Below are 20,015 nucleotides of genomic sequence, written 5' to 3' on the forward strand. Positions count from 1 at the left end.
ACAATGGAGTGGAGGGTAGCAAGCTAGGAGGCAACTTTATCTGTAGCTCCTGCAGCTACTGTACCCTGAAGAGCATCTCCCAGCTCTTTAAGGAGATCTCTTTGTAGTCTCGTAAAATGTGTTAAATAGTTAGGCAAATGAAGTGCAAAGGTCGCTGAACTAAACATGCGCTTCCCATATTTATCCATGATCCTAGAGGCTCTGTTAGGAGGCTGGATAAACAAGGACGTTTCAGACATTTCCTTTTTGGTGGCTGCCACCACCACCATGGCATCAACTGGCACACCTTTGGTCAAGAAGGATTTATCTTGGGGGGCAGAAATGAACTTATTAGGCCTCCTAGGGACAGGCTCTATGGTGTCCGGAGATTCCCATGCCCTTCGTGAGACCAGCTGCATAAGCTCATCGAAGGGCAGAGACACCCAAGAGGTGGAGGGCTGAGACCCGAAAGCCTTCAGGAGAACAGACTCGTCCTCAGTAGGGTTGGACTGCCAGTCAACCCTCTGCCTAAGGATTTCAAGTATCTCTGCAGATGAAATATCCTCAGAGGGGGACCCTTCTGATTCATCCAAGTCAGTATCAGATGTTAGGGACTCCTGAGGGGAGTCTAAAGGTTTCCTCTTACACACACACTTCCTGGGAACCTCATCAGTGGGAGCGTCTGGTGAGGTCACCCAGTGGGGCTTCCTGAGACTCTGGGTCTCTGCACTTTGCTAGGATCTGTGAGCCAGAAACAGACACAGGCGCTTTAGGGGATGAAGCCGGACTCATGGCTTCGAAGGCCCCCCTGCTCTGATGTGAAGGAACAGACTGATCCGAGGAAACCGTCGATACACCTGGCACTGGGACAGTGGGCCCCGAGCCCAAGGTAGGAGCCGAGCTCATCCGAGCCAAAGCCTCAAGAAGCAGAGACGGAATAGACAAGTCGGTTAGACTATCCTCCCCGGACCTGACCAGAGAGTGTTGGCTCCTAGAGTCCTCGACTGGCACAGAGGACATCAGAGTGAACACAACCGAAGACACTGGAGCAGGCGTCAGCTCCGAAGGCTCCACAATCAGCAAGTCCAACTCCTCCAGCTCCGAAGGAGCAGTATGGCTCAGAGGAGGAAGAGTTATAGCTGGCATAAGGGTCTTTGGCTCCGAAGCCGCCTGGGTCGGAGCCGATAATTTTGCAAATGCCGGCGACTGTAAAAGCTTCTGCACCAGTCGATCCACATCCAAATCTGAAAGTCTAACAGAAGACAGAGATGAATGGATCAATGGCACTGAATGAAGTAGCAGAGATTTTGGAGTTTCGGATACCGGTTCCAAAACCGGGGACCGGCTCCAAAAAGAAAAGACAGTCGGCTCTGAGACCTGTGGAGTCGTCGTCACATACTTTTTTGAATCCAGAGACGTTTTGGAGGACTTTGAGGACTTACTAGATCGATCCTGGTCACTCAAAGCCTCCGGGAAAGAAGGTTTCAACAAACCCCTGTCAATAACTTTCCTCTTTCTCTCTTGGAGAACCAGAGAGGAAAAGGAATGGGATATGGAACATATTTCTTTAAGTGCAAGGCACCTAAGCACCAAGGCAATTGACATGGCAGTCAGTAACAGATATCTTCTGCCCACATTTAAGGCATTTTTTAAACCCTGACTTAGGGTGTTTGGCCTTGTCATCAGCCATGACAGAAATGGATACACCCAACAACAAATATAAATTAGCCTTCTAATAAACAGGCTAACTATAAAAATACACACAAGCCCTTTAAACTAAGGCCAACTACAATGAATTATTAATAAGCCTTTTAATAAAAAAACAGGCTAAATATAAGCACACAAGCCCTCAAACTAAGGCTAACAAGCACACGCACACAAATTATCTAAGCAGATATTAAGTGAAAAATCACTAAACTACACACTAGCAAGTTAACTAACAGTTATAAAATTTTTACAAAACGTAACTAAGTAATCACACAATACTATGACTAAGAAAGAGGGTGACAGAAAGGTCACTGAATAAACAACTTCTAGTCAGAAAATTTAAATAGGCCTATGAAATAAAATTAGGCCAAATATAGCTGCGAAAAGGCACACAAGGGAAGGGAAAACTGCAGATAAAGCTATAAGAGCTTATCTAACCTAAATATCTAACATTTTAACAATAAAATCTCAATCATTTTTAGAAATAGAATAATAGTAAAGTATTTATTGGCCCGAGCTAGCAAGCACCTCCGATCAGTTGCAGCGGCAAACTAGATCTGAGGCAACTCTAGGTGCATCATGGGATAGGGACTTGGCCTCAAGCTACTTGAAATCCTCAAGCTTTGTAGTAGGCTGACTCGGAGCTGTGGTATCAGCTCCAAACCCATCAGTAAAAATGAACGTCAAGATAGAACAACTTCACATCTTTCATTTCCTTGACTAGAATCAAAGGAAGAGAAAACACACCTACTCTTTTGTAAGCTTCATAGGAGGTTATCAGGCTATTGACCCGGAGGTAATTTCAAGCCTAGCCATTTCATCCTTATGTAATACCACAGATACTCTAGTCAATACCCAAGATTGTGTTTAGTAATGGCTGCCCATGTCCAGGAGGGTTGCGGGTGCTATCCCTGGTAAGAATTTACAGTACCCCATCCACTCGTCCAGGTTCCTTTTGAACAGTGTCACACACATGCTCTGTTTCACAAGAAATGGCAGCTTATTTCAAAGACACAGCAGTCACTGGGAGACAAATATGCCCCTCCAGCATGTCCTATTCAAGTCGCAAGCCATATTTAGGTCCCTGGAATGGGTGGCTCTAGTCCAGTTTGATTTATGGATGTGCACCAAATTCATTACGTTTGGGTCAGAGATTGTTCTCAAAGCCAGACATAATTCTCCCTGAGAAGTCTAAAGGATACTCAGTATAGTGACAGAGACTTTAGTCGGTCTGTGTAAAGCATGTGCTCGAGTCCCTTGATCTTATTAGTTAGAAACCTCTGAGGTCTCTCCAATTGCTGTAGATGCTTTGTACCGTACATGCTGAAAGTTGGGTTATTCTCAATTATGGTCCTGATTAGTAATGAGTATAGAGAGGTTTATAACCTCTGTTCTAGAGGCGATGTCTTTGCTAATAAAGTGTGCTACGTAGAAAGCCTTCCTTACTACAGTAGGCATATGGTTATCAAAGATAAGGGTGCAGTCTACTTGTGATCTCAGATCTCTTGCCACTTCATAAGTACATAGGATATTGTTAATTTGACAGCATGAAGGGACATTGTTTTTACCAAAGGAAATGATAATGGATTTCTTTGCATTCAGTTTGAGACCATGACTAAGACACCAGTCGGTCTACATAAGATTCTCTTAAAGTAAACTGACATTTGGGGATTTAATAATTGCACCCAGTTTGCAGTCATACGCAAACTTGGTCAGCCACAACCCCTTAGTTTTGGCCTGAATTTCTGAGATGTACACACCAAACAGTACAGGATGCAGCACTGACCCTTATGGCACCCACTGGTGACAGGTCTGCTGGATGATGTGGAGTCACCCACTTTGATAGTGTGTGACCGGTTTTGTGAGCCAGTTGGCAACCCATCTTACAACAAAGTGTTTTATATTCAGTTTGCTAAGTTTATCGGTAATGCTGGAGTTTGGGATTGTATCAAAGGCCTTTGTCAAGTTGAGTTAGGCTGTGTGCACAGGTATGTCCTGGTCACATTTTTTAGAAAAATCCACTAGGTTTTAACAGGCAGGATCTGCCCTTGATAAAGCTGAATTGGGTCGGATCCGGGGTATGGAAGTCATCTAGGTCTTTATTTATGAGGTCCACGATGATGATACCGTTCCACAGATTTACAAATGAGGCGGGTCTGGCTTATACGTCTACAATTCCCTGGAATGTTACTAAGCCACCTTTGTAGAGGGGAATAACTGTTGCTGTTCTCCATTCCGCAGGAACAAAGCTTGTGGTTAGGCTGTGATTAAATAGGGTACTTAACGGTGATGCCAGTTCATGTTTTAGTTTGTTTAGAAGACACCCTGGGATGGGGTCTGGTCCCACAGAGGCTGTGCATTTTGCCTTGGACAAGGCTTTAATGAGATGCTCTTCAGATGTTTAGGGGGTGGGGGTGAGAGGATTGGGAGCAAGGTTTGTGATAAGCTTGGAGGGGATAAAGAAGTGAAATTTTTGTCAAATCTGTCCGGTTGCAGGTTTGCTATCAATGCAGGATCAGAGTGTGTGTGTATGTGTGTGTGTGTGACATCATTAGTCACTAGATTGGCACATGCTTGTTTCCTACATTTTAGGCTATCTACATAGCTGTAAAATGGCTTATGGTTATCCTTTGCTGTGATTGCTAAATTTTTCTCAGTTACCCTTAGAAGATTTAACATGCTGTCTTATTTGCCTGTTGAGGCTGAGGAGGGTGCTTTACCATTGTTGGAACCTCACCTTAATTTTCTTAGACAGCAACTTTTTGCATTTGTTGTAAAGCTTGTTGATGCTGGATGTCCACCAGGATGGCTCATTTTTACTTGGGTTCTGGCTTTGATTATCTCTGGAACAGCCGAGTCTGCTCACTTATACAAGTTATCGTACAGGGCTTTAGTGCAAGCTTTCGTGTAGTTACCACTTCCGGCTGCGGGTGGGGTTTCGAAGGCATTTATATCTTTCCCTAGGAGGGTTGTTTTGGTGAAGTTTTTTAGTCTGACTTCACCCTTTGTGAGTTCTGGTGTTAGTACCAGTTCGAACGCTAGTGATTTGTGGTCAGATTTGACTAATGATGCTCCGGCAGCTGTGGTGGTTCATAGGCAAGTACTAGGCTATCTGCCCAAGGGCATTTATAAGCCTAGCCAGAATGTGTTGGCTTTCACCACCCCCTTAGATTAGTTCCCTGTGCCTCTGTCCAGCAGAGCCATTAGTTCCCTGCGCCACTGTCCAGCAGAGCCATTCGTTCCCTGCACCACTGTCCAGCAGAGCCACTGCAGTGATCCCTGGGGTAAATTTTCCTGTTTCCCATCCACCCGTCAAGGTTTCTCTTGAGGAGTGTTAGTGAGGGGCTCTGCCTGATGTATGTTGGAATCCTGTTCCAAAACATGGGGAGTCTCTGGGATAGGAATCTATCCCTCCAGCATGTCCTATTTATCATTGTGGTGAGGTTTATATATCTAGAGCGTGTGGCTCTCCGGGATTTGTTTTTTGTTTAGGCGGAGCATGTCCATCAATTCTGGGTTGGACATGTCCTTGTATGTCAGGCAGAGATCACCTCTGAGTAAGCGGTATGCAACAGAGTACAGCTGGAGTTTCTGGAGTCGGGTTGCATAGGGCATCTGTTTGAGGCCAGTAATACTCTTGGTGAGGTACTATTGTGGTCTTTCCAGCTGTTGCAGGTGTCTTGTAAGGTACATCCCAAATGGGGCGTTGTATTCTATGATGGGTCTAATGAGTGATGAGTAGAGAGGCACAATAATCTCTTTTGTTCTAGATGCAAACTCTTTTGTGATTAGGTGGGCCACACAGAAGGATTTTCTAACCACTTTGGCAATATGATTATCAAAGGAGAGATTACTATCTACTTGGGTCCCCAGATCCCTTATTGCATTTTCTGTATTTAGGGGACAACCACCTATGTGGTAGTTCGCGGGTACTTTGTTTTTTCCAAAGGGGATGACTATGCACTTTTTGGCATTTAGCTTGAGGCCATGATTTTGACACCAGGTATCCGTCTCAGTGACACCCATCTAGAGGGTGTTTATCAGCCGGAGAATCAATTATGGCCCCTAGTTTGCAGTTGCCTGCGACCTTGGTCAGCCATAGTCCTCCTATGCTTACCTGTACCTCTGAGAAGTATATACTGAACAGGAGGGGTCCTAGGACTGAGCCCTGGGGGACGCCACTTGTAACTGGTTTAGAGTCGTAGAGCCTCTCACCATGTGGGTTCTATCCAAGAGCCAGCTGGCAACCCATCTCGTGACGTAGGGGTTTATGTTCAAGCTGGTGAGCTTGTTTATAATACTAGAATGCGGAATGGTGTCGAAAGCTTTTGCGAGGTCTAGGTAGGCTGTGCGAACCTCCTTTCCCTCGTCTAATGCCTTGGTAACCATCTCAAAGAAGTCCACCAGGTTTAGGAGGCATGATCTGCCCTTAAAGCCAAACTGGATAGGGTCCAAGGTTTGGAGGTTCCCAATGTCTCTGTTAATGAGTTTCATGATGATGCATTCCATAGCCTTGCAGACCAGGCTAGTCAGGTTTATACAGGGCGATAGTTCCAAGGGTCCGTTGTGGCTCCACCTTTGTGGAGCGGGATAACTGTTGCTGTGCTCACTCTGTGGGTATGCAGCCTGTAGAGAGGCTGAGTTTGAACAGTGTGTTTAGGTGAGGGGTTAGTTCATTTTGGAGCTCTTGTAAGACACTGCCTGGGACACCGTCCGGTCCCACAGAAGCTGTGTTTTTGGCTTTGGATAGGGCTGTTTTAACCTGTGTCTTGGTTATTGACGGGGCCCTACAATCTCCTGGTATGGTTATGGGTCCTTTAGGGGGTGAGAGGGGGGTGAAGTTTGCACTAAACCGGTCTGCCAGAATGTTGGCAATATCAGTCGGTTCAGTGTATTTTGTGCCATTCTGCACTACCTCAGAGCAGATCTGAGAGTTTCCACTTAGGTTCTTGACATAGCTAAAGAACGCTTTGTGGTTATCTTTGGAGTCACTGGCAATTTTCTTTCAAAACTAGTCTTGGATGACTTAATGAGGGATCGTAGTTTCTTGCTGATACTAATCAGGAATGGCTTTCCTTCTTGGGATTTTACTTTTTTCTGTACTAGTTTCCTCCTGCTGTATAGCTCGTTTATGGCAGGGGTCCACCAGTCTGGTTTCCTTTTCTTGGAGGAGTGAGTCTTGGTTTTACTTGGGATGGCACGATCCATGCATTCCTGCAGATGCTCATAGAGTGCCTTTGTAAAGGTTTTAGCAGCTTGGACAGCATTGTCCTTTAGCATGGGCGCTGTGAACCTTTCCATCTCGGTCTTAAGTAACGTGAAGTTTGCTTTTGAGAAGTTTTTCACGGCGGTTTCCTTGATTGGGGGTGGGGGCGGAATATGGATATCCAGACTGATTAGTCTATGGTCTGATCTATCCAGTGAGGGGTTGACCTCCGGTGTGGAACACTGGTCGCCTATGTTGGTGATGACCAGGTCCAATATGTTGTTCCCTCTGGTGGGGGTGTTGACCAGTTGATCTAGGGCATTCGAGTTTATAAATTCTAGGAAGCGTTGGGCAAGGGAGTTAGTACTTGAGTAGTTCTCCCAGTTTATGTTTGGGTAATTGAAATCACCCAGTATTAGGGTGTTTGGTAGGACCTTCATATTTCCCAGTGTCTCCAGAAATGCGGAATGGGGGCCCTGGGCCATGGTGGGTGATCTGTAGCAAGCTACAATTTGGATTGCAGTTTTGCCCATTGTTAGTTGCACATGGATGATCTCTGATGCATTTTGCTGCGCCACTAACCTGGAGGTGTGGGCATCATTGATGAATATGGATACACCCCCGCCTTTTGTGTTTCGGTCCTGGTGCTGTGGCCAAAAGGTATGGTATGAGTTCTAGCCTAGTAGTGCTGGGGTGCTCTCAGGAGCCTTAAACCAGGTTTGTGTTACTGCACAGATGTCGATGTTCTCCATACTGAGGAGTGCCTCGAGTGCGTGCATTTTGAGGTTTAGACTTCTGGCGTCGAGTAGCATTACCCTCAGTTTTTGGTTACTTGTGCTATTTATGGTGGTGGGTTTGTCTTTTGACCCTTGCTTAAAAAAGGCACTATGGGGGTGGGAAGAGCCTTGGCCAGTACTCGAAAGCTTAAGAGTGACAGGTGAAAGCCATCTCTTGCGAAGCAACGTCACTTGTCGAGCAAGTCATCCCAGGTGGACAGATACTGGATCCCCTTCGAATGACACCAGAAACTTAGCCAATTGTTGAAACTGATAATTCTTTATACTGTGGCATCATTCTTGGTGAGGGCAGGATGCTACTCAGGGTTAGGGTCATGTCTCTTTTCATGTAGTCCAGGGAGGTATGTCTCAGGTCATTCACACCAACATGGATAATGACAGAGTTGTATTTGTATTTGTTCTGGTGTGACCTGAGTGCTTGTGTTCTGTGGGGATCCTGGCACCTGACATGCAGCTAACTGTAACCTTCTTGTCCAGCCTAGTTAGTGGGACATCAGTGTGCCTGACTATAGAGTCGCCTATTACTAGTGTGTTGGGTATGTTATTTTGCATTAAGGGCTGTAACAGCGTGGCACACTTATGTGAAGTATGTGTTTCATGGTTGGTTATGGGGTGTGGAGGTTGCTTGGATGTCTGCTTTGGAGGTCTCTATTGCTTTTGCAGATTTATAAATAGAGCCTCTGAGTATGTTTTCATGTATTCATGCGTGTTATTTAACGGTGTTGGTTTATTAGGTCTATGTGAGACTGGTGGTGTGTTGCAAGCATTACCCTTCTCCTCTTGACTGTCAGTTCCAGTCTTGGGTTGAGAGAGCTTTGCCTAAAGTTTGGCTGTATAATTGCATCTCTCGCATATATTAGTGTTTGGTGGTAGGAGGAGAGGGTTGTCTGTACATGAGGCAGTTGTAACATTGCCTCAAAATGCCCAGATTCACCAGCTGGACTGGAAAGTACACCGGAAACTGCCCTTTGGACATGCCTGAATAGGTAGAGTAAGCTCTTTTTCTGATTGGCTGGTGGGGACGAAGAGTCTTGTCCTTCTGGAAAGTATAGGGGGGGTCTAGTGCTAGGGTTAATTAGTGCTTGCTTTGAGTTTTAAGCAAGTGCTTGACTGTGAAATGAATGGCTTGAGTGCTAAAGTTGAAGGTTTGTCTAGTTCCAAGGGAAAAATTGAAGAGTAGACTTCTTGGAGCTGAAAATAGTTTAACTCTAGCTAAACGGTGCTGCCCTGTGCACAAAACCACACAAATGCATTTTTTTATAGCAGGGAAGTGAAAGAGATAGAAATTAGCCCAAAATGTCAATAAACTACTAACTTCTGGGCTGAAACCACTCCTCCAGGGACAGATAGGCTGCTCAAAGCTCCCCTCTCTCACAGGTAAACAGAGAAACTTCCTTCTATCCAAGTAAGGTATGGGCAACACAGAAACTTGTAACTCAGCCCTGGATTCAGCAATAACCTGAAAACTGGACTATACTAGTTCAAAAAGGTGGGTAACAAGTATTTTTTTTTTTTTTAGAAAATAGAGTAGATACAATCAAAACAACACTTTAAATGCACAGAAAAGGCTATTGCACTTTAGTGTGTAGCCTACAACAGTTAGATTATTTAAACAAAAAATGACAATTCAAGTGCAGGCAGCAAATAAGTACAATATGTAGCAATAACAAACTTTTTAAATCACAGATTCACTAAAATCTGCCGTTTTAGGCGGAATTAGTTAAAGACAGCAAGAAAAACAGAAAAATGATACTTAATCACTCCAAAGTCACTCTTTTGTCTCTCTGCTGTTGTAGTCTCTGCAGAACACCTGGAAGGCACTTGCTGAGCGGAATACAAGTGCAAAAACTGCACAAATGCATTTTTTATAGCAGGGAAGTGAAAGAGATAGAAATTAGCCCAAAATGGCCAATAAACTACTAACTTCTAGGCTGAAACCACTCCTCCAGGGACAGATAGGCTGCTCAAAGCTCCCTGCTCTCACAGGTGAACAGAGAAACTTCCATCCATCCAAGTAAGGTATGAGCAACACAGAATCTTGTAACACAGCCCTGGATTCAGCAATAACCTGAAAACTGGACTATACTATTTTTTTTTCCCAGAAAATAGAGCAGATACAATCAAAACAACAACATTTACCCAATTAACCAGTTAAAAAGCTCAAAACTGAGCCCTGTTCCAGCAGTCTTCAATCAGACAAGTTCTAACTGCACAGTCCTGCCACTAGGGTACAGAGAAACCTTCTCCAAAAAAGACGTCCTGGATCAGTGCACAAATTATACAAACAAAGCTAGATCCAGCCGGCCTGAATCTAGTCTATGCTACAGCAAACAAGGTGTACCGATTTCAGAAAGAAACAGCTCAAGTAAGCATGCGAAATAAGCCTTTAACCAGAAATTCCCAGCTCAGAAGGGCAGAATCTAGTCTCTCCTCCCACAAGAGTGCAGACCACAAACCTTCTTAATGTAAAATAACTGGCCTGAAGCCCAAGTGCTTAACCCAAAACTAATAAACTTTTAGAATAACAGACATTGAGCCTTCAATCAGCAGTTCCCAACTCAGAAAGATGTACCTGTCCTGCCATAACAGTGCAGACCACAAACCTTCTTAATGTAAAACAGGTTTGAAGCCCAAGTGCTTAAAGCAAGAGCCTTAGAACAGTTACAATTTAATCAGGCTACTAACAAGCAATAATAAAGGCAGCAGATTAAATTCAATTGAGTACTTTTAAGAAGAGGCAAAAGCAAAATAAGGTAATAAAGTAGGAAGAAACACAAATACAGTAAAGCAGATGAAGTGCAAATTTTTTTTTTTTTTTTTTTTTTTTGGAGAGGGAGGAAACCGAGCAGATTAAGATACTATAGGGGAATGTCCTTCCCAAGTGCTCGCTCTGTACACCGCAGAGGAGATGGGACTGGTAGGAGTATTTGAAATCAAAATATGATCTCACTGTACTCAGTTGAGTGAGCAAATGAGATGGGTCCAGGAGGAGTGTGCAAAAACAGATTTACAGCAGGGGTGGGCAATTACAATGCCACCAAGATTAATACCACAACAGGAAACAAGGAGGGGGGTGGGGAACTAACTGCAGAGAGACAGAGACACAATATTTACTGACTCAAATCTTAAATAAGTGCAGAGAAAAGTATACTTAAATCAGCTTGTGTCCAGCTGATATATGCAGACAAGTGTTTGTTTGTCATGTTAGTGAGGACCAGCTCTAGTATGTTTGTTCCTCTTGTTGGGGTTTGAACAATTAGTTTCAGAGCATTTGAGTTAAAGTCAAGGAACTTTTGCGCGAGTGCGTTAGGGCTAGAGTTGGTTTCCCAGTTGATAGTGTGATAATTGAAATCCCCCAAGCCCACTGTGTTTGGCAATATTTGGACTGACTGCAGTTTGGTCAAGTAGGCCTTGTGTGCATCAAATCCATGGAGGAGGATCTCTAAACTAGCTATGACTTGAAGCGGGGTCTGATCCGCAATAATCTGAACTTGGAAACTCTATGGAGTTATCCAGTCCAACTAGTCGGGAGGTGAATCTATCCCCAATATAGATGGAGAAACACCGCCTCCTTTGGTTCTCACACATTAATTTTGTGGCCTGAAGGTGTGGAAGGTATTGTAGCCTAGCACGACCGGGGTACACTCTGAGGCCTTGAACCAGGTTTCTGTGACTGCAGACATCTACATCCTCCAGTGATAGAAGTGCTTCCAGGGTGCGCAGTTTTTAGTTTAAGCTCCTGGCATTTAGCAGCATAACCCTTATTGTGTTATGGTTGGCAATAATCACTTCAGCAATTTTATTTCTGAGACCTTGCCTAAAAGAAGCACTATGGGGGTGGCAAGAGCCTTGGTGCCAGGTGTAAACTGTATCTGGCAAAGCAGCGAGTTTTGTCAACCATGCTATCCCAGGTTGACAGAAACTGGATCCCCTATGAACGACACCAAAAACTAAACCAATTATTGAAATTAATCATTTTGTTTATACTGTGATATCCTTCTAGGGGAGAGTAATATACTGCTTAAGGCTAGGGACATACCTGCCTGGGATACATACTCAGAGAGCTCAATCATGTCTCTCTTCATACAGTCGAGTAAATTACATCTCAGGTCATTCACTCCAACATGAGCTATGAAAGTCATAATGGTACTTGTTGACGAGAAACCTGAGTACATGCAAGATGTGACTAATTCAAGCACTGGACAGGCAACTGACTGACTTTCTCCTTATGTAACCTGGTGAGTGGGACATCTCATTATGGAGTCTCCAATGACAAGAAAACTTGTTTTTTGACGGTTACGCCTTTGGTAGGTGAGACACTGGTGTTGGGTGGTGGGGTAACTCTGGTAGTTGAAGTCTTTTGTTTTGGAAGTATCTGGCGTTTCGTTAATTTTTTTTTTTTTGAGAGAACCACTGCATATGTTGATTTATGTGTTGGGTGCATATAGTACCACTACTCGTATATGCATGAGAAGTGGTGAGCGAGTTGACAACCTATTCAATGTTACTGTTTTGAGTGCAAGAGAGCAGGGATTCAAGACTCTTGGTGTAGATGCATCTCTCTCACTGTGTACTACAGTGAGTTATTAGTAAAGGGTTGTCAGTGTACTTGAGGCAGTTGTTACACTGCCTCAGGAGAACCAAGTCAACAAGGCTGGCAGGAGAGGCAAGGGTAGTCCAACTGTCCATAAAGCTAGGTTTGAAGAACTGTTAACAGAAAAAGGGGGTGCTTTCAGGACTGATCTAGGAGGTACACTGTAGAGGAGCATTTCTGACAGGGTTTTTGGCTGGTGGTTTAATAGGTCACAGATCACTAGCAATACTTCTTAGACTAGAGATGTACTAAAGATGAGAACTATACTAATGTATTACAGCTGTATCTAAGGGAAAAACAGTCAAAATTATCTGTCTGGCAATGGCTCACAAGTGCGCGGCAGTGTGCTGTACAACATGTAAACAAGCAGAAACCTGCTCAGATGCAGAGCTTAAATACTAGAAGCTAAAACCTTACAAACAAATTTTAAAAACTCAAAAGAACCAATGAGGGTGCTTACTCCAAGCCCTAGACCAGTCACCAATCACCCTTCACCAGTCAGGTTCCAATCAGCACACTTCTCTCACAAGGATGCATAATTTGCTGAGGAATTTACCTATGCCTGCACGACATATCAGACACAGAGAAATCTGCAGTCAGGTACTGCTGACAATCTTATCCAGGTGATTAGTCCTGCTGATGTCAAGAGCTCAGAAGCTGCTGTAAAAAAAAGGAGAGGTGCGAAACTGTTTTCCACTGTCTTTATTGCAGAGAGAAGCAAACTTGCACTGGTTTAAAGCTGCTTCCAATGCCAGCCACGCCTTTCAAGGTGAAACACAGCAATTACATCAGTCAGTGGTTCAAGGTCAGTTGTCACCTCTTTTGACACATTTACATAAGCAGCATCACAGTACTGAAATAAGCTTTAAACTTTAAAAAGGTTGTTTATACTACTTTATATTTTAAGATGACATAAATGTAGTATCAAAGATGTCTGTGACATTTAGAGAAAAGTCAAAATATTTTTTCTTTTAAAAGTATCAATGCATTCACCATTTTCTCAGCCTCCCACCATGATAGGATGAAAATGCCCAAATCAGGACTTATCTACAGAATATGAGATAGGTGGCAACCATATCCACTAGGTACATTGATACTGTTTATAAAGTCTTTTATGCTTTCTTGTGAAATTCTTCCACAGAAAGATGCATATCTGCTTCACAGATTCTTGGGAAGAGTTATCTTCCACTGTCAGACCTTTCACAAGTGGAGAGCACAAGCATTTTTTTCTAAATGAAGTAACACAGAACAACTAATCAGTTAAAAAAAAAACTAAATGTAAACTCTAGCCAAGCTAGACTTTTCAGTGTGTGATAACTTGAAACATCTTGCATTAGAGGCAACATAGGACATATGCAATGACCCCATAAGGACATAAGGTGTTTCAACTATATGGCAATTCTGAATGTCCATGACTTTTTCATTTTAACATGCTTGTCTGCCGCTAGTGGGGTTTGGCTTTATTGGCCCGAATTTGTCCATAACAGACTTAAAAAGAATTGAATCCTTTTAAAATCACTGCTCATAGATTTAACATCAAATCCTCTTATTTACAGATAAAATGACGAGTGCTTTTGTCTTTTTATACAAAATACTCTTATCAGCGAGCCATTTGTTCCTAGTTTAAGAAGCTCTGAGACACACAGATAACAGCCATTCAAGAAATAAACAGTTATGTTACAGAAGGTATACAAGATGACTGCGACTGATGCTAATCTCATGTGCCAATGACATGAGAATGCAGCACTACTTCCTTATGTCTAGCAGACTTGAAATATATTACTGAAAGAAAGTCTTGGGGTGGGTCAAAATGATAAGACAAGCTCCACTGGCAGCCATTTTGCAGAAAACATAAAAATTCTGTAAAAAGCAATCGAGAGTAATTCTGCTGTGTTAAAATACCTCAGAAAACAGAGTAAAAGAAAGGATTTTTTTTTACTTCTAAGGTGAAGTTTTCCTTTAAATGGGCTTGGTGACAAATATCCCCACTACAAAACAGAATTAGGCCAAAAAATCATTTATATGGGCAACCCTGGTGTGTCTGAGGCCAGTGTCTCTGGGCAGATCAACCTTAAGACCAAAAAGTGGTTTCAAATGCTATGAAAACCAAACAGCCTCATGACAAATAAAATAGACAAGCTTTAGAGTAACTATATTCCAAGAAGAGGAGGAAAAGAATTATCCATTCAATAGTAAAATTGTAAAATCATCAGCTAAGAAGATTGGCACTTGCCCATTCATGTCTCTGCTTTCTAAAGACAAACTGATGCAGTGAAGAATATGGGGAGAAAAATCGTTGATGTCGCCAGGCTGTAAGAACAGCTGTACATCACTGCAGACTTTATACACTTTGCAGCTATCACAAGAATAGATGTGATTCACTGCAGGGAAATGACAAACTGCAGAAGATCAAGAGTACTCAGGTGGAGGTACACGTACATACAAGCACAGTAGGGCACACAGCATCCTACGCAATGTGCTGATGAAAAAGGCAAAAAAAAAATAAAGCAAATCGGGGATATGATATCTGCTCTAAGAACAATTAGAAAAACATGCAAGTGCTTATACAACTAGTAATCAGCAAATGAGAGTAGATAAGTCTATAAAAGCACTTCTTCACAAAGATAAAACACTGGAAAGAAGAGGTGTGAAATAACATTCATATATACGTATATTTTCTACTACTCATTTTTCCTTTCCATGGTTGCAGAGCTGCTACAGCCCATCATACCAAGCAATGGGCAGAAAATCAATCTTAGATGTCAGTCTGCCACAGGATCCACAAAACACACATTGACAGTCATCGTAAATTGCCTGTTGGCATGTAAATCTAATGGTACATCTTGGAAGATACAAGAGCAGCACATGGATCCCCTAGCAAAAAACAGTATACTCCATAAAGAAGGCACCCTATCAGGGAACATAACCAGAGACTCTAGCATAGTTTTTCAACATATGATTAAACAGTTACACAACCGTAATTGATGACTAGAAGTCTCTACATAGGACTGTCAAGTTTGATAAATACTACCAGTATCATGTTCCACAAAAACCTCCATTTGAAAAAAGCAACAGTCTGCTTCAGCCTTCAGTACAATGCCGTGCACTTTAAAATCAATGTTAAATACAGCAAACACACTGAAAACATAGGAAACATTACAAGGTACACTATAAGAAGGATTCACAACCTGAACAAATAAGACAATTAACTTGATAAACAATATTACATAAACTGTCAATACTGTACATGGTACTTAAACGTATTTTGACACATTTAATTGTATAGCTTAGAAAAAGAATCATACAGCCCATAACAAATATGGGGGACTGCTTATCACATCTTCTGTTACAGTAGTCAGATGAAAGTCAGCACCATACTGTTCACCTGTTTGGTAAATGCCCAATATTTACATGTTATTCATGATGTAGACCAGAATGTAAATCAGCAACTGATAATATCAAACTACTAAGCAAATCTCTGGAACCAAAGTATTTTCTGCTGGCTTCTATACTGATCTGCAAATCCAGAATCAAAAGCAGACGGCACTGCAAAAATTAAGCAAGCATTTGTAAAAAGGATTCACACTGTCAATTTAAGACTAAGTGGTGATTACACAATTAATGTGAATAAATACTGTTACATCTGAATCAAGAAAAGGGAAATACAGAGAAGCAGATCTTGCAGCTAAATTATATGTTGAGGAGTAAATCAAGAGTCAATAATTACACTACATTTAACTATAAATACCACTTTCATGTGGAAATGGGATACAAATCACAGATGATACTCTGTGGTGAAATACAAATGCATCATTTCAGCATCCTCTAATCATCAAAACAACAGAGAAATAATTAAAATTGGAAGATTGCAGTAGTAAAGTAAGCCAAACCTAGTTTGGACGAGTGACTGTGGGCAGCACACCTAAAAGTAAGAGAGATCAACTACCTGATCACAGTTAAATGCAGCTACATTTGTTTACTATTTATATAAAAAGGAAGGCAGCAACTAACAAAACAGTGCTCCTTTAGGGTATCTCAGCAGGTCATAAAGTCAAGCACAACAAGCTCTATAAGCTTCTGCTAATACCTTTAAAAACAAAACGTAGTGTAACACATGAACAGCTCAAACAAAAAAGAAGTTATGTACTCACCATAACATTCCGTCTGAGTAGTTCTACTTCATTTGTCTTCAACCTGTGGGTCTTCAGATCCGAATCGGATCCGACATGGACGCATTTTCCAGCTGTGGCACAGAGCTCCACACTCCTCCCCTTACCCATAATGCCCCCATCTCCCTTCTCCCCTCAGATAGAGTTTGCTGCCCAAGATGCATCAGACACCCGACCCAATGACACATTATCACCAAGATAGCAAACAGGAAACTCCTTTAGCCTGGACAGAACCAAGGATCCCAACAATGACCATCTGATAAGAAACAAAAAATATCATCAGGTTAGGGGGAAAGGGGGATGGTTGAAGACAATTTAGTAGAACTACTCAGATGGAATGTTATGGCGAGTACATAACTTCTTTATCTGAAGTAATTTACCTCATGGAAGGATGTTCTGGAGCACCACAGAGCCAAAGGATGCTCTACTCCTAGAGACAATGTCTAATTTATAATGCAAAATAAAGGTACGAGATGAGGCTCAAGTGACAGCAGAACAAATATCATCCAAAGATACCCTGGACCAAAAGGCCGTTGACGTAGCCATAGACCGGGATGAATGAGCTCTCACTTTCCCTGGCAAAGACAGGCCTCTTTCCAAACAGGCTCGGCAAATGCATTGAGAGATCCAGCGAGCAACTGACACTTTTGACACTGGTTTACCGAAGAAGGGCTTGGCATAAGACACAAAACGTTGAATCAGATTTTTGGAAGGGTTTAGTCCTGTGCAGGTAAAATCTCAATTGACTATGCACATGCAATAAATGTAACCTGTATTCCCCTTTGTTCTGGAAGTTACATAAAAAAAAAAAAAAAAAAAAAAAGACTGGCAAATTAATGGTCTGATAAATATTGGCTTGCAAAGCTACCTTAGGGAGGAAAGATGGGTTGGTGTGAAGCGACACCCTATCTTTATGAAAAATCATACAGGGCATTTTGATTGAAAAGACCTGAAGTTCAACACCCTTCTGGCGGATGTGATAGCAACCAAGAAGGCAATTTTCCAAGTCAGAAATTGCAAATCCACTGAAGAAATGGTTGCTCTGATAATCTAGATAGTTGCTGGAAAAAGTTTTATTTCTAAAGATTTTTGAACGAAGCTTACTGTTAATATTGTTCTTGAACAACGTTATATCCAAGTACTGTACACTAGTTTTGGATTCAGTATCTGTGAATTAAAATACATCACTAACATTGTTAAGATAATCCAAAAATAGGACAATTTTGTCCGGGGCCTTAGACAAAATAAAAACAATCAAGATATCTATGGTAGGCGAACCAGTCCTTAGAAAATTCTGAATTAAAGGCATATTTTTTCTCCCACATGTAAATGACTAAATTAGCATATATGGGTGCTGAACTCGCACCCACTGCTACCCCTTTGATTTGTTTAAAGAATTCTTCAAATGTAAAATAGTTGTTGTTCAGAATACATTCCATAATAGACATCAGGATATTCAGCACAGTGTCACTTAAAGGGGTTAAATCTCTAAGCGCTTCATAAAATAAATTTAGTCCTTGAAAGTAGGGTATAGAGGTGAACAGATCTTCAACATCTACAGTTGAAAAAATGCACTTCTCACAAAACCAGTTAAACAGAATTTTCATTAAAATGTCCCATGACTCTTAACTGGTAGTCAACTGGTTTAATAAGATCCTTGAACAACCTGTCTACAAAAACTCCTAATGAATAGGTAGGACTATTGTGGGTTACTATTACAACACTAAAGTGTGGGCGGGTGGTCAATGTCCTTATGAATTTTTGGAACTGCACATGCTAAGCGGATAATAGGGTACTCAGATTTAAAAAAATCAAATAAGTTTTCATTAATCACTCCTTGTAAAAGGAAATCTTCGAGAAACAACTGAATGTTTCTATACATAAACACTTCATTTTTAGAAATCTGCTGATATTTATCAGCGTCACAGAAAATTTTAAGTAGCTGATTATTATAGCTCATTCTATCAAATAAAACTACTCCCACAACTTTAACCGGTTTTATAATCCTGATATCCCAGTTTGCCCCAAGTTCCTGTACTAATTTACCTTCTTACTTAGCCGTATTAAAAAAAATTGTTCTTACGGTTTAGGTTATTGTGAAAGTCTTCCATACAAGACTTTTCAAAGCCTGCAAGAAGGGGATGTAAAGGTGGATTAAAGCAGCTTTTCTTTTGCTTATTAACCCTAACATTTCTAGTTGGGCAACTACTATCTTCTTTTGCATATTAACCCTAACATTTCTAGTTGGACAACTACTATCTTTATTTTTATATAAGATCTGTAAACTTAACTTCCTCGTAAAGAGACGTAATTCACCAAGGACATCTACTATCCCAACCTTGGTAGACGTTACAAATTTAAAACCCTTTTTAAAAAGGTACAAATGTGAGGCTACTCTGTTCGTGTAGTTGAAAATGTCAAATCCATTTAATGTATTCATGACACCTCCATATGCTGTTTCTAAATCTTTACTTCCCAAACTTTCCCATTCCTTAACATGGGTTGACTAAGTTGTTAATTGTTCCTGTTTGACCAACCTCTTCCTCTTCCCCTGCCCCTTCCCCGACTCGAAGTATGGGTTTGTGGGGAAAAAATGTTGTCCGTTTTGATTTTCAATTCTTTCACACCTTCTTAGGGGGGATAGTTGTGGTCATAACTGTCATTATACCCTCCTTCCTCCCTTAAGTTCCCATCCAGTTCAAAATGTGTGGTATGTCCATTAAAATCCATTTCCACAGACGCAGACTCAAAATCATTATATTCCATATTGGAATCATACAAATTTGGAAATGGATAAACTAATTGCTTTTTACAATCGTTCTCATCTCTAAACAATTTCTTATGCTTCTCGTCTATATTAGTTTTAACAAAATGTTCCACTTTAATAAATACAGCATCATATTTGTCTGTGTGACTCAAATAAAAGAACATACAATATTTAATTTAAAATATTCAGTTCATCCAGCAGTTTACAAATACGTGTATTGTTAACCCTAACTATAAATGCTATTAGTTCACAACCAAAATTATCAAATAGTTTTAAAAGTTCATCTGTCTCTGAATCCCCAATTTTCACTCCATTGGATCCAAGTACACGTGCATAATAACTTTAAGCACGAAATCACCCACAACGGACAGGCATAGATGTTTTGTATCCTCATTGGTCCTTTAGACCACAGCATCTCTGTCTTCAGGGAATGAAAGGCAGATGACAATGTAGTGAAAAAGACAGAGATAAGTACACATTTCATGATGAGCAATGAAGATTCTCCAAAAGCATTAGTTATCGATCTGAACCAATGAAGTTTCAATTAACTTAATTTTAAGAAAATCCATCCAGCTAATCTCAGCTCTAATGCTATACAACCAAACTCTACACCTGCCTACATGTTACAGAAGGGAGAACTGTGAAGTTGTACCACCCGTATAATCTCTGCAGTTTTGTACTCCAATCTGGCAATTTGTTCCCCTCTACGCTTTTTGACTATATGACATTTGAAGTGGTTAAAATTTATGTCTTTACTTCTGTTCTGATGATTAATCTTAGTGTATCTTTTTCTATG

General features: G+C 41.4%; 1 protein-coding gene across 1 annotated transcript in view; it reads right to left on the reverse strand.

The window, feature by feature from the left end:
* UBAC1 (UBA domain containing 1) overlaps positions 1–20,015 on the reverse strand; it is a 256,346-nt gene that overhangs the window by 164,184 nt on the left and 72,147 nt on the right. The window contains exon 9 of the mRNA XM_044058118.1: positions 19,121–19,358. Coding sequence (XP_043914053.1) covers positions 19,121–19,358 — 238 coding nt within the window. The remainder of the gene's footprint in view (positions 1–19,120; positions 19,359–20,015) is intronic.

This window comes from Protopterus annectens, chromosome 16.part0 (assembly GCF_019279795.1).
Source record: "Protopterus annectens isolate FY-2018-M chromosome 16.part0, PAN1.0, whole genome shotgun sequence".
Lineage (NCBI taxonomy): Eukaryota > Metazoa > Chordata > Ceratodontiformes > Protopteridae > Protopterus > Protopterus annectens.